This window comes from Mastigoproctus giganteus, chromosome 1 (genome assembly GCF_048544385.1).
Source record: "Mastigoproctus giganteus isolate SK-2022 chromosome 1, ASM4854438v1, whole genome shotgun sequence".
NCBI lineage: Eukaryota > Metazoa > Arthropoda > Arachnida > Uropygi > Thelyphonidae > Mastigoproctus > Mastigoproctus giganteus.
The window spans coordinates 129,897,024-129,913,304 of NC_143575.1; the positions used below are offsets into that span (position 1 = coordinate 129,897,024).

General features: G+C 34.5%; 1 protein-coding gene across 1 annotated transcript in view; it reads right to left on the reverse strand.

Moving 5' to 3' along the window:
- Positions 1-16,281, reverse strand: part of PolA1 (DNA polymerase alpha catalytic subunit) — a 662,965-nt gene that overhangs the window by 87,216 nt on the left and 559,468 nt on the right. Inside the window, exon 31 of the mRNA XM_090387531.1 lies at positions 8,376-8,451. Coding sequence (XP_090243657.1) covers positions 8,376-8,451 — 76 coding nt within the window. The remainder of the gene's footprint in view (positions 1-8,375; positions 8,452-16,281) is intronic.

The following is a 16,281-nucleotide window of genomic DNA, read 5'->3' on the forward strand; positions in this document are numbered from 1 at the left end:
GATTTTTACAAATGTTTTCAGTCTAGTATAGGGATTCCCAACGGGGTCGATGAAAATTTGAAAGGGGTCGATTAAATAAGATCTATGTTGTATTATTATATTTAATTTTTTTATACATGTTTCTTAACTAAATTCATTTATTTTAAAATTTTCGTATTGTTCAGAAGTCTGGTTTAGTGTTTTTGTGCAGCTAGCAAGTTGTACAATGTAATATGGACCCTTTAGGCCTGCCTACCGTTCACATGACCACTACATGACCATCAGTGCAATTTCTCTTGTTTCAGTGACCAGAGTTATAGTATGGATTTAGAGTGCAACAAATAAGGTCGAAATTTAAACATACATTAGTTTTATATTTATTTTATGGTAGATGCAGTTTATAAAAATATATTAATTTGTGCGAATAGTTGTAAGTATATATATAATAATTATTTGTCAGACGTGACTGCTTCATTATTTTTGATTATTTTTATTTAATTTTAAGGAATTTAATAAATATGTCAGTACCAAAAAGAAAGTGCTGGCAATATTCCCAAGAATATTTAAGCTTAGGGTTTATTTCTATGCCAGAAAATGATACAATGCCTCTATGTCTCATCTGTGAAAAAAACATTTACTAACGATGCTATGAAGCCATCAAAGATGAAAGAGCACATTGAAAGAATGCATCCTAATAAAAAAAATAATAATTTAGAGTATTTTAAAAATTTAAAAGAAAAATTTATTTTACGTTCAAAAATGGGACTTAAGTCATTTTTTAAATCATCTACTTCTAAAAATGTTGAAGGTGGAATGGAAGCAACTTACAACATATCACTTTTAATTGCAAAAGGAGGATATCCTCATACAGTTGGTGAAAAATTAATTTCACCTGCAGTAAGAGAGGTAATAAGTACTGTAATGAAGATAGACCCAGATCTAATATTAAAAAATATTCCGCTGAGTAATAACACAGTGCAACACTGCATCGATGAAATGGCCAAGGATATTATAAAGTCTTTATTATTTGATCTACAAACAAATAAATTTGCCATTCAGTTAGACGAGGCAGCTTTCGGAAGAATGAGCATATTGATGATTTATGTTCGCTATTATAGCCCAAGAAAAGAAGAAATAACAGAAGAATTTCTTACTGCTGAGCAATTAGAGACTTACACGACAGGTGAAATTATTTTTGATTATTTTGAAAAATTTTTAGACATAAAATACTTGTTTCCAATGTAATTGCGGTAGCTTGTGATGGAGCACCTGCAATGATTGGCAAATATAGAGGATTTCTAGCTCATCTGAAGAAAAAAGTCCAAAACGTTCAAACAGTGCATTGTGTTTTTTGCATTGTGCACAGACAACATTTAGTTGCAAAAAAAAAAATTAATGAAAAACTTCATGATGTTCTAGATTTGTGCATAAAAACTATAAATATTATAAAATCGAAATCTTTAAATGATTGTCTTTTTGCACAATTGTGTGATAGCAATGACACAATTGTGCAAAAAGACAATCACACAATTGTGCACAATTTTGTGATAGTAATGACGAAATATATAATAATTTGTTGTTTCACTCAGATGTGCGCTGGCTGTCCAAAGGCAATTGTTTACAGAGATTAGTCAAAATTTTCGATACAGTTGTAGAATTTCTCCTTCAAATTGATGAACTTATGGGAATGCAATTATTAGATTTAAAAAGGCATATATTTTACTTAGCAGATATGTTTTCCAATTTAGCAATATCCAAAATAAGTTACAAGGAAAAGATATTAATCATATTCAAGTGCGGACAATTATTCTTGGGTTTCATTCTAAAATTGATCTTTTTTTTATCCACACTAAACCAATCATCATCATCAGCCATTTTCAATCCACTGCAGGATGAAGGCCTCTCCAGCAACTTTCCAGTTCCTTCTGTTTTGAGCACTGGCCATCCATTTACTACCTACAAACTCATGAATTTCATCTATCCATCTCCGCCTTTGTCTTCCAAGTTTTCTTCTAGCCTCTTGGGTACCATTCTGTTATTTTCTTAGTCCATCTGTCATCATGTCTTCGAGCTATGTGTCCTGCCCAAGACCATTTTAGTTCTTTAGTTTTGATAAGAATGTCCTTTACTTGAGTTTGCTGCCTAATCCATGTATTTCTATTCTTATCTAACAGTCTGATTCCCAATATAATTCGTTCCATTCTTTGCTGTGTGGTTCTCAGCTTCTCTTCCATTCTTTTGGTGAGTGCCCAAGTTTCACTTCCATAAGTCATGGTGGGGAGTATACATTGATTCATTATTTTACGTTTCAGACAAACTGGGATATTGCTCTTCAGTATGTGACTATATTTACTTAATGCTATCCATCCAAAATATATTCTTCTCTTGACTTCCAGCCATTTATCATTATTACAGCTAATAACTTGTCCCAGATAAGTATATGACTCCACCTTTTCAATTACTGCTCCTTCAATCATTATTTCCCTTTCCGTGCCATACTTGTTCATCATTACTTTTGTTTTAGCCGTATTCATCTTTAGTCCAAAATCCTTACTAACTCTGCATAACTGATTAAGATTTTCCTCTAATTCTTTGGGGTCGTGGCTTATGACCACAATGTCATCTGCAAATCGTAAATGGTTTAGGTACTCTCCGTTCACACTGACTCCTTTCTGCGACCAGTCTAATCTTCTGAAAGCTTCCTCAAGGGCAGCAGTAAACAGCTTCGGAGATAGTGTCTCCTTGTCGAACTCCTTTCTCGATTTTAAATTTGCTACTCTCTTTGTCTAGTCTAATAAAGGAGGGAGCACTCTCATATATTTTCTTCAAAGTCATAATATATGGAGTATCTATGCCTTGTCTTTCCAGTGCCCGAAACATTGCCTTATGCTGTATGCAGTCAAATGCCTTTACATAATCCACAAATGCCAGGCATAATGGTGTTTTATATTCATTTGCTTTCTCCATTAGCTGTGATATTACGTGAAGGTGATCCATAGTTGAGAATCCTGTCCTAAAGCCAGCTTGCTCTTTCGGTTGATTCTCATCAAGTATTCTTTTTAATCTGTTAGTAATGACCCTTGTGAACAACTTGTAGATGTGGGATAACAAGCTAATTGGTCTATAATTTTCAATTTCTGATTTATCTCCTTTCTTATGCAGAAAAACTATGATTGCATTATTCCACTGCTTAGGCATCACACCTTTTCTAATGCACTTTGTGAAGAGCCTTGCCAGTTTTTGTATTATGTCTCTTCCTCCCCATTTTAACAACTCTACAGTAACTTCATCTTCCCCCGGGGCTTTCCGATTCTTCACTTTCTTCAATGCATGTTCTACTTCATCAGGAAGAATATCGGGTATGTAGTATGTGTTGCTACTTTGCAATCCATCTTCCCCACTGCTGGTATCATTCCCTCGCTCCTTGTATAATTCTCTATAGTAGTCTTCTGCTATTTGAATTATGCCTTCTCTGCTGTTTATAAGTACACCATCGCTATTCTTCAGTTTCAGTATCATTTGTCTTTCTGTATTTCTGTCATGGCTGCTGATTTAAATCCTTTGTTTTCCCTTAATGCTTGTTCTACTTTTCTTGTGTTAAATCTTCTTATGTCCTCTCTGAGTCTCTTTCTAATGGCTTTGCATAACTCAGTATACTCAATTTTCTCCCTGTCAGTGTTTTTCTTGCACTTCATTTGTCATCTTCGGTTCATCATGACAAGTGTTTCTTGACTAATTTTTTCTTCTTTGGATTTCTGTTTCCCTATAGGTTTCTTGGGCTTTATCACTTTCAGAAAGTTGTAATATTCCTCGTCGATATCTTGGTTGTGGGCAGTCTGCAGAAGCTCAAATTTGTTCTTAAGTTCCAGTACATACTGCTTTTCTCCTCCTCTGTTATCTCAAAGACCTTTGTATTATTTACTCGAGTCAGTTTTTTCCTTTCCTTTCCTACATTTATATCAAGTGTACATCTTACCATTCTGTGATCACTTCCAACATTTACCTTATTCAGGATGGTAACATCATTCACAATATATCTTCTGTTATAAGGATGAAGTCTATTTCATTAGTTGTTAATCCATTTGGACTCTTCCATGTCCACTTTCTGTTCATCCTTTTCTTGAAAAAAATGTGTTCATTACTGACAGTCCTTGAGATTCTGCAAATTCCACAAGTCTTTCACCTCTTTTATTTCTTTCACCAATTCCAAAATTTCCTAGTTCCTTTTTCTGCGCTGTTTTGCCTTTTTCCAACCTTAGCATTGAAGTCCCCCATAATAATAGTGGGTTTTCTGCTCATCTAGAAGACTCTCAATTTCGGTGTACATTTCTTCAACCTCTTCATCATCATGGCTCGATGTTGGTGCATAAATCATTATAATCTTTAGCTTGTACCTCTTAGAAATCTTGAGTATTAGTCTTGACACCCTTGGTGATGTACTTTTGAATTCCAAAATGTTTTTAAAATCTTTATGGACCAGAAACCCAACTCCACCTTCACTCCTTTCACTGTTTCCATTGGTGTACAGCAGATTTCCACTTGATAAACTTATAAGTGATTCATTTCTTCTTCTTGTTTCAGCCAAACCGATGATATTCCAATTCACATTTTCTAATTCCTTTTCCAGCTCTAATATCCTGTCTTCACCGATGAGTGATTGTACGTTATAACAGGCCAAGTTCAATTTCCGTGCATGGCAGCCTGGTCGTACCCAGAGATTCTTAGCACCCTCTGCTTCCACTTTGATCCTCTCACTGCCGTAAGAGGGAGAGTGAAAGCTGCTGGGGACTGAGGGCCATTTGTATTGTTGTGCTCTCATATGCTGGAGGGTTTGGTCTTTTCCTCTTTACGCTGACCAGGCGTCTTGAAGAGAACCACTCTACACGTTCGTTGCCACCTAAGTGACGTAACAGGGCTTACCATCGAGAAGGTGTGCATGAGTGGATTTTAGGGAGGCAGGCCAACCGGACTTCTCCTAAATCTTCTGTAATAGAGAGATATTGGATCCATCAGTGTTTTAGGCTGAGTGTCTGATAACACACAGGATACCTGTTTCCCTCTAAGCCAATCAGATTTTCGTTATTTTGAAAATTTAAGACAACTGTTTATTCTCAAAAAAGATAAAATTTCTGCTTACAATATACTATTATATACCGCTTATTTGAAAAAATTGAAAGAAGATATGAATGTTCGCTTTAAAGATCGCGAAAACTTGGATGTACCATCGTGGATTGTTGAGTCATTTGAATGTGACATAACCAGAATAGATATTTCTTTACAAGAAGAATTAATTGAAATTAGAGAAGATCTCGAATTAAAAGTTTTGTTCAAAACAAATGGATATGCAAAATTTTAGAATTCAAAAAATATACAGCAAAAATGTCCAGGATTAAAACATATATTTGAACCCTTATTGTTAGCCTTTCTGAGTTCTTATTTAGTGGAGGCAGGTTTTAGCTACCTGAATAATTTATTAAGAAAAAGTAGAAGTAAGATTAAATATATCAGAACATGGAGATTTACGAATATTAAGTAATTTTGAACCAAACATTTCAAACATTATATCTAAATATCAAGCCCAACCATCTCATAAATGAGATGGTTGGGCTTGATGTTGGGCTTGTCATAAAAGAAAATAATATAAATATATTATTTTCTTTTATTTTTATAAACTTTTTTGTACTATTGTTCATAAATATTTTTTTTACGTTTCCTATTTACTATTACTGACTTCATACTTGTATGTAATATTATTTTGTACAATAAATTATTATTGGAACATTTTGCTTATTTCAATCAGTGGAACAAAATTTTATTAGAGCTAATATAATACACCACTGATTAAAAAAATCCAAACACTTATCATAATTATCTTGAAATTTTTAACAATATGTGTTTTTGATGCTATATAGAGAGAAATGCCCACTCTAAGAATTATGTTTGTTTCCACTGAAGATAATTAGGGATCAAAAAAAGTCATAAATTTTGTGTTGAAGGCTAAAAAAAAAAAAGTTTAAAATTCTACTCGTACATAGATCTAAATTTTTTATATACTACATATATAAATTATAAATTTAATATATAAATATATAATATATAAATTTTTTATATATTACAATGTTTATATAGTATAGGCAGTTCTCAACTTTATGAGTTAATTCATTCCTAGCACGTGCTGTAAAGCGGGAATTTATTTCACATAGACAGAAGGTTAAAAATAGGGGTTACGTTCTCAACAATGAAATTAGTTAACTAGTTAGTTTATGTTTAAAGAATGATTTATTTATCCAAAAAAATGAAACATAGTCAATAAAATCAAGCAAATGATAATAACAGAGAAATTATTTACGACTTACAAATGTTAAAGAATGTTTATTCTTCATCATCATCGACTAAATGCACGCTCGTTGATCACTCATTATTGGCTCGGCACTCTTTGGTTTGTTGCACAAGGAGTCGTCTTCTTCAGAAATGTTTCAAGAGGCATTTGTTTCCAAGATAATTACTTTTAATTATAAATTTCACTATTGCATGCATAAGCATTTTTTAACAGCACACACAAATTGCAACTAACAAGATTTGTGTGGAGTAACAAGTTTACAAAGCTTAAAAAAAAAGGAATGAAGAGAAGATTCTGAAAATTTATTTGTTTTTTATATGATTGAAGATTTCAGTAAAGGGGAAACACATTTCATCATAATAAAGTAAAAAAAAACCACACAATTCCTGCTATTGGTATTTTCGCAAATGCAAGAAGATCGAGTTTACTACCTGTTTAAAATTGTTTTTATTGTTTTATGGTCGTGACTTCCAGAAATGTGCTTTAGAAAAATATCATAAAGGCGTTTAATATCGATTCTTATAACAGAACATATGATAATGATGAAAGTGCAGTGCATTTTAATGATTTGAATTTGTAAATACAATTTACAAACCATGCTCATGACCTTTTATACGGCCTTAAGGTCACGCTCGTGACCTTAAAAATGACATTTTAGAGAGAGATAAATAGCTTAGTTATATACAGCGAAAATTTCAACTTCCGAGATCTTGAAACAAATTACCAAAAAACAATGCGTTATTGGGTTCTCATTCAGAAAGCCGCAATCCTGAACACCTGCAGGATAAGAGAGTTCCTCCACCAACAGTAATAATAACAATAATAATAGTAACCAAACACAACCAACCACCCCATAAACAAGGAAAGGGTGGTTTTTTTTATTTTTTTATATAATATTATTCTTATCATTATAGCAATATTATTAGCATAGTATTATAGTTGGCAGACAGGGTGACTGATAGCATAAAACTGATTCAAGATTCCCTTTGCAACTGCAGTGGGATCTGCCACTGCACATCTATTATGCTCTAGAATCACTGACAGGTAAGGTAGATATTTTTCCCTTCATTTTCTGGATCTCACCCAAGGCTACTTTTGAGGTAGTATACTGGGTAACTGATGAAAAAAAACTAACCCAAGGTTCCTTTTTTGTTCTTATGTTGAATATAATATACTATGGCACATGCATGTTCAAAGAGTGTCAAGTTTTCTGTGGTGAGCTATCATTGCAATGTCTCCAACTCCTTTTGCACTTTCAATGCTGCTGGGCACTGGGAGTTTCAACAAGGTTTTGGAAATGGACATATTTCCAAAAACATTTTTTGTAGGCATGCTTAGAATTGCAAGTGCTGCTGCATGAACAATAACTTCTGTAATATACATCACTCCATCACCTGGCTCACTTCTGCGATGTCAAACTGTGCCAGTACTCTTCCAGCTGGATGTTTATTCCAACAAGGTGGATAATTAATTTTTTTTTTTTTTTTTTGGGTCGATGCTGTTTAAGATTGCTTCCTTACATCATTTGTCACTAATAATATGTTTTCTTAGCCAAACTAATGCAAAGTGAGTTTCAAAAATAACAGATCATCAATTTTCATTTTTAGCATTTTCATTCCCGTTGCCTTCGTTTTGCATTCTAAACTGTACCCACATCCTGATATTTGGTAATAAGCCTCCAAATAACTGTAAATGGCCTTTTGCATGATTCAAAATGTCATGGTAAATTTGCTAGGATGACTTATAGTGTTTGGAAAAATTATTAAATATTTAAAATTAAAACAGCCAGTCATTTTAAATGGACAAGGAATTTTTGAAGCATCCTGCAGATGGTTATATAAAATCTCTATTGATAGAGAAATGTTTCAGAACTAGGATAATTCAATAAGTTACTCTTATTTCCATAGTTATGCTCTAGAATCACTGATATAATTTTTGATATTGTAGTGTACTAAACAATCATTTATTAACCTAATTAGTACCCATTAATTCAATCAATAATATTGTTACTATATCAATTAAAAGGACTATCATAATAAAATAAAATAAAAAGTACCAATTTTTAAAGAACCGTTGTTCTTCACTTCATCTAGATGATATGCTCTCTGGGAAGCTGAAAGATTACTTCCATCCTGAAAGTGATACAGTAATTAAGCATTAAAATAATTAACATATAGGTTAGTGCAATAACATCTGTTTAATTCGTAGCCATCTACTAAAGTAGTTAAATTGCCATAGTTTTAATTATATCTCATATTGTGAATACCTTTACAACAAGTTGCCATGGTATTGCACTACCTCGAATAAGTAATGCTTTACCACTGGAGAAGACTAATGTTACTTATTCTCTGTGGATACCACCACCCAGACGGCACTATTTTGAGGCTTGTTGGCCTCTCACTGGTGGGTGGGCAGGTACCCTGGTATTATACAATAGTGACAATCCAGTTACGAAGTATAACTCCACAATATGAGAGATGACTGGTGGTATACAGTAAGATAGTCTATAAAGTATTTAAGGGCAAGAGACTCATGCTACAAGGTAGAATGACTAACGTATAATTTAGTGCAATGGCATCAGTTTAATTCATATACATCTACCAAAGTAGTTAAAGTGGCATCGTTTTAATTACTTTATAGTTAAATACTTTATAGTCTGCATTGCAATGATTTCTCTAATAAATCTCTTTCTGGCTGAATTATATAAATGTGTGTATGACTTATTTTCATACAAAAAATATAGAAAACTGTTACTCTTCATATTTTACTAACTTCTGAGTATACAATCTCCATTTAAATATATATAATATTCCTACTGCACAGAGGTAGGTAGTAACTTGTTTTAAAAGAAAATTTTTTCTTAGTGCAATTAAGGTGATTTTTGTGTTTTTTATGCCTTGGTCACAAAAATGTTCCTCCAGCCACTATGTTTTAGTAACATATATTTGTGATTTCTTTGGAAAAAACAGAACTGTCACCATCACATAAAGATTCGGTGAGGCATTATCAATATAATTCTAAATTTCACTGAATCATATCATATAGTGATGGGTATGGCATTCTTACTGTCTTGGGTAAGGTTGCTTATGTTCTTTATTTAGTGGCTCTTGGAATCGTTTTAATTATATCTCTGGTGTGCAACAAACAGAAACAGCTAGCTACTTAACCAATAACCAGGCACAGCAAGGTCGTTTAGAATCCACATGATTTCAGTAGATTTCATGGTCTTCATCTACTCAATCAACACACAGCTTAAACTTTTGATACTTTTTAATGAAAGCATTTTCTTTGATTCACTAAAATTACAGAAATCTTTAGTAGTGCACAAATAGTAAAAATGTAAGAGCAAGTTAAGCCTGTTCTCAATAATTATATGCACATGCTGAAAAACATTAATTTAATATTAAGGGAATCTTTTGTATCCAATTAGTGATGTTATAGTAACAGTATTCACCATATAGTGCAAGGAAGCCACAGGCTTTTCCTGCACTGGCAAAAAAAAAAAAAAAAAAAAAAAAACCCACAAGTAGATACGAAAATACAAATTATATGCTTCCCTCCTCACACAGGTAATTATCCAGTTGACCTTTGAATTTATTCAAACTGTCAGTCTTAACTAGCTGTGAGGGCAATTTGTTCCAGCAATAATTCACTTGCTGGCTAAAAGAAAACTTTCTACAATCTAATCTAAACCTCAACCCCTGTAATTTCAATTGATGACCACTAATTCTGGAATACTTTATAAGTGAGAATTCCACCTTCATTCATTTTTACTAATCCCACTCAGAGCCTTATAAATCTCCATCAGGTCACCTCTGAGGTGCTTGCTTGCCAAGCCCTGCAGCTCACAAAATCAAAGCATTTCCTCATATGGTTGTCCATCAGTGGATCTCACCATTCGAGTCGTCCATCTTTGGATTCATTCAAGAAGCTGAATGTCTTTTCTGAGATCAGCTCTCCTTACCTGAACACAGTATTCCAAATGAGTGTAAAAAGAGCTTTTGCTGAGTCTGAAGTTACATCTGCCAGCACAGAATCTGTATGGTGTGAGTTAGTTGGAAGTATAGGAACACTGAGTGGGAATAATCTATAGATCAGAAGATTGTGAAGAATGTGACGAGAATCTTTACATGCAGATTGAATGGGCAAGCAAACATGAATGTCTTATTATGGGAGACTTTAATCTGCCTCAGATTGATTGGAATAAGGAAGAAAGGAAACTCAAAGTACTAGGGGTAAGAATATTCTTGAGCACATCAGTACTAACGAATCAGATGACATAACAGGGTTTATAGTACAGGAACCATTGTCAGGAAGTGATCACGCAGTCGTCAGTTGGAAGATGAAGAAAGATGTTGCAGTAGTTAAAGGCACAGGGTTTTAACTTCAGAAGAGAGGACTTTGACAGTTTAAGGCATTATATGGCATTTGTGAATTGAGCAGATTGCTGAGGGGTGACGAATACATTTGAATTATAGAATACTTTTAAAGCAAAAATCACAGAAGCCACGAATGGATAAATACCTTTAAGAAAATATTGCAAGAGGAGGATGCCCAATTGGATGACTTGTCAAAAGCGCAGAAAAAGATTGCATGGGAGAGTTACAGGGTGGTGAAAAGTATTGAATCCTACAACAGGTACAAGTTGATCTGTAATAGTACTACTGAATCTGCATGGTGTGAGTTAGTAGAAAGTATAGGAACACTGAGTGGGAATAATCTACAGATCAGAAGATTGTGAAGACTGTGACAAGAGTCTTTACATTCAGATGGAATGTGCAAGCAAACATGAATGTCTTATTATGGAAGACTTTAATCTGCCTCAGATTGATTGGAATAAGGAAGGAAGGAAACTCACAATGAAAAACTTTTTTAAAACAAACTACAGTCAGTCCTCGTATAGCACAATAGTTGTGTTCCTAGAAACCCTCGTGTAATGCAAAATCGTGCAATATAAACAACAGGCCTTATGGGTAAAATAGGGTTAGGTGCCGACCACCCAAGATTGAACACACATTGGTAACCAAAACATTACCAAACACAATAAATAATCATGATAAAATACTTACATATTTTATAATGATTAAAATACATAATAAAAAATAATATTATAATTTTTTATAATATTTTTTATTATTATTATATTATATTTTATTATAATATAATAAATAATAAAAATATGTATTTTTTACGAATAAAATATGTATTTTATTACGACTATTACGTAATAAAATATTGATAATGCTTTTGCTTCTATCGTAAGCAAACTTATGATGACAGCCGTAAACAAACAAGCTTAAGATGACAGCCGTTCCATCTCTTCCAATTCTTTGTGTCTTAATCTAATGGATTTTAATTACACTTTGAGTTGTTCCTGCTATGAAAGTTGTTTTTATTTTCTCTGCATTCTTTGTAATTCTCGGCGTTGCCTCATTTATGTCTGTAGCACGTGCAATATCACATGGTCTTTCATTTCGCTCAAAGCATTTCACAATTTCATATTTTTTCTCTGTCGACAGAGGTGGACTGGCCATAAGCCTTGCCGGGAAAACACCGGTGGGCCGGAGTGATTTTGGCCATAAACCATAGTATGAGGTCACTATAAATTTTCCCCGGGTAAGAATTTTTGACCCAGTCCGCCTCTGTTTATCGATATTGCTTTTCTTTTTCTCTCTGAATCTGAAGTGTCTTCACCAGGATGCTTCCTTTTCACACCTTTTAAGTATTTTACTCATTTTTAGGGAATAAAGCACAATTACAAAACGAGTAGGCACGCTTGATACACATAAACAAAGCTGCGCGCGTGTAGCAACTGAATAAACAACACCGTAAAGGCAGAGATACACTATTAACACCTCACATTTTACTAAAGCACATTTCTAGGGGTTACTACCATAAAACAATAAAAACAATTTCCAGTTGAATTTCTGCTAGTGGAATCTGTTATAAACTGGTAGTAAACTCGATCTAACTGCATTCGTGATAATACCGATAGCTGGAATTTTACGTTATTATGGTGAAATGTGTTTCCCCTTCACTGATATAAAACACATATATACATTTTCAGAATCTCCTCTTCATTCCTATCGTGTTGCATTCAGTTGGGGTGATTCCGTGTTGACTGCTTTTCTTGTAAACACAAAGGCGAATCGTGCTTAAGCGAATTCGGTTCGTGTTATATAAGATATCGTTCCCCTATTTATAAATCGTGTATGATCGAATTCGTGTAGTGTAAACACGTGTTATACGAGGACTAATTGTATATGATTATTATTTGTACCAGCATGTTAGACAAAGTACTAGGGGTAAGAATATTCTTGAGCACATCAGTACTAATGAATCAGATGACATAACAGAGTTCATAGTACAGGAACAATTGTCAGGAAGTGATCACGCAGTCGTCAGTTGGAAGATGAAGAAAGATGTTGCAGTAGTTAAAGGCACAGGGTTTTAACTTCAGAAGAGAGGACTTTGACAGTTTAAGGCATTATATGGCATCTGTGAATTGAGCGGATTGCTGAGGGTGACGAATACATTTGAATTATGGAATACTTTTAAAGCAAAAATCACAGAAGCCACGAATGGATAAATACCTTTAAGAAAATATTGCAGGAGGAGGAGGCCCAATTGGACGACTTGTCAAAAGAGCAGAAAAAGATTTCATGGGAGATTTACAGGGTGATGAAAAGTATTGAATCCTACAACAGGTACAAGTTGATCTGTAATAGCACTACAAATAAGGTCAGGGAAGTAAAGACTGCACATGAATAAGCATTTACTAAGAGAGTAAAGGATGAAGTTAATGAATATTCTTCAGATTGGTGTAATGTCAGGAGTGGGGTAGATCTGTTCTTACACCACTGTTGTTTCTCATTTTCATAAATTATGTACCAAGAAAGTGCCTTTTCAAATTAAGCACTCTATTATCCAACACTGTATTTTACTTGTAACGTGCAGATCTTGTCACAATAGTTCCTACACCTACATTGCAAGATCATTGGTCTACTTCTTCCAACAGTTCTGTGACATATATGTTCCTTCTCAAGGTCAATTTCACTCTTCAGAACGCAGTCCTTTCTTGGTTTTCCATCCTAGCCTATATACACTTTTTATCATTAGTGATCATTGTCTTTAAATAGACACATTACAATTACACAAATTACTGTTGGGGGACAGACAAGCGATGTGGGAAGTGTATTTTTTTTTTTTTCCTTTTGTGTGTTCCTCACACTTATGCACTACAGTAACAATGCGAGGCAATAGTGCATCACGTTGTTACTGTAGTTGCCAACTTTCAAAAAGCTGGAGGCAGGCAATTGTAAGCAGCATGAAAACAGATTTGTGGGCTGAAAATTACAAAAACAAGGAGGTATGCTTTGAAATATTAGCTTTCATAGGATTTTTCTGGCAGTGGATTTCTGTTTGGATATTCTTTTAGATATCAACTGATTTTGAATGCTTGGAGAAAAAAAACAGACCAGACTATGTCCTCTTCAGAGTTGTTGACTCAAAATTTTGTTCAAAACAATTCATGCTGCCTAGAGTTGGCTTTCAGGAACATTTCCAAAGCTTCACCAGAAAGAGAAGATCTGAAATAAATTTTTTTGTTTTTTCTGTTTGAACATTCTTTCACACTCAACATTTCTATGAGGCACTGTTAAAATTCCAAGAATGACTTGGGATAATTTACATTTCAAGCTGCTTTGTCCACAAAAAATTTCAAATTTGAAATCATGCTCTGTCAACTGATGAAATTAGTGCTACCATTGCATTTGCCAAGGGTAAAGGGAAAGGCTTTTGCGAGGATAGCTACAGTGGTCTCACACAGTTTTTAAATCCTTTCCTGTGGGACCAACTGATGATCTTACCAACAGCAAACTCTAAATGGGAAGCAATCAGGGAAATAATCATAGAAGCAACTAGGCTTTTTATACCAACTAAGAACTACAGTCCAAAGCTTAAATCTAAATGGATGTTAGATGAACTATTGAGAAACGTAGCAGAGAAGAAAAATGCATGGAACGCATTTAAATTATCACATGATACAGAAGCCTATGGTAGATATAAACTAGTCTGAAATCGTGTCACAAATGAAGTTAGGAAATCCAAGGCAGATTACAAGAAGTTTGCAAAAATTGACAAGAACAGCAGCAAAGACCTTGATACTAATATTAACAGAAGGAACAGGTTGAATCACATTGGTCCACTTGATGTCGAAGGTTTTAACTGTTGATGATCCTGCTCGGGTTGCTGATGGGCTGAATAGGTATTGTTCATCTACATCAATGCTTCCCAACATTTTTTGACTCGTGAACCCCTTTTAAAGTATCTTCTTTCATCTTTTCAACCTACAGTACTAAGTACTATAGATTTTACAAAAAGTACCCATACATAACAATGATCCTTGAGAATGAAAAAAAATTAGTATGGAAAACATATTTATTTAAAAAAGGTTGTTTATGCATGGGTAATGCACTTCCATAATTTCTACTACCCAGGTAGTATGCATATATCTTTCGATTATATCTCATATTGTGAATACCTTCACAACGGGTTGCAGAGGTATTGCACTTCCTCGAATAAGTAACGCTTCAGCTATGGAGAAGACTAATGTTACTTATTCTTGCGGATACCATCCCCCCAGATGGCACCATTTGATGAATGGTATGGGATAAGATACTCTGTTATCCACATACTGTCCGGTACCTCCGTAGCCAGGTGGGAAGGAGCAGCAGTGCGTAGCACACGGTTCTTGATTAGACTGGGGTTCGAGCCCGTCACCACCAAATATGGAGGATGCAGAAAGGTCAGGGAATGACCACCGCATATCCCGGAGCAATATGGCCTTAGTTGCTAATGCTCCTAAAAACCAAATAACAACAACATACTGTCCCTATTAGACTTTGGAAAGCAAAAAAGGTGTAGGAAAGCGATAGTAGGAGAGGAAGAGGGAAGGAGCTGTTACTCCTCACACTCACTGAACTCAAACATTCACGAATCCCCCGAACAGGCAATGCTTCCCCATTTAGGGAAGATTGTCGTTACCTATTCGTGGTAATGAGGGCCTCATCAAGATGGCACCCTGGTGTTGCAGTAGTGACAACCCAGTTACGAAGTATAACTCCACAGAGAGATGCTTGATGATGCGTATGGCTTAATCTAAAACTATTTCTTGACTAAATGTGTAAGAGTACGAAAAAGGCTGTTTATGCATGGGTAATGCACTTCAATCATTTCTACTACCTAGGTATTATGTATGCATCGGTTGATTATATCTTGCATTACCCATGCATAAACAACCTTTTTCATACTCTTACACATTTAGTCAAGAAATAGTTTTAGATTAAACCATATACATCATCAAGCATCTCTCATATTTTGGAGTTATACTTCATAATTGGGTTATCACTATTGCAACAACGGTACCTGCCCACCCACCAATGAGTAAGCCAACAAGCTTCGAAACGGTGCCATCTGGGTGGTGGCACCAGCCAAGAATAAGTGACATTTCTCCACTGGTGAAGCGTTACTTATTCAAAGCAGTACAATACCTCGCTGTAGATATTCACAATATGAGATGTAATCAAACAATGCAGGCATGCTACTTGGGTAGTAGAAATGATGGAAGTGCAGTACCCATGCATAAACAACCTTTCTCATACTCTTAGACATTTAGTCAAGAAATAATTTTAGATATTAATGTGGTTTCTTTCAATGGCAATTATTTAATTTTTATTTAAATTTATTTTACTTTATTATTAGTTATATTTTGTAGTTTACAATTATATACCTATGTAAATCTAAGCAGACGCCATTACAGAATTTTTAGTGCGAACCCACTGATCTACATTCACCCCCTCATGTGTGAATGTAGATCAGCTGGGAACCCTTGATCTATATTCACACATGAGGAATTCTTTGGGGAGGGGGATGCTTGTTATTTGTCATTTGGTTTTTAGGAG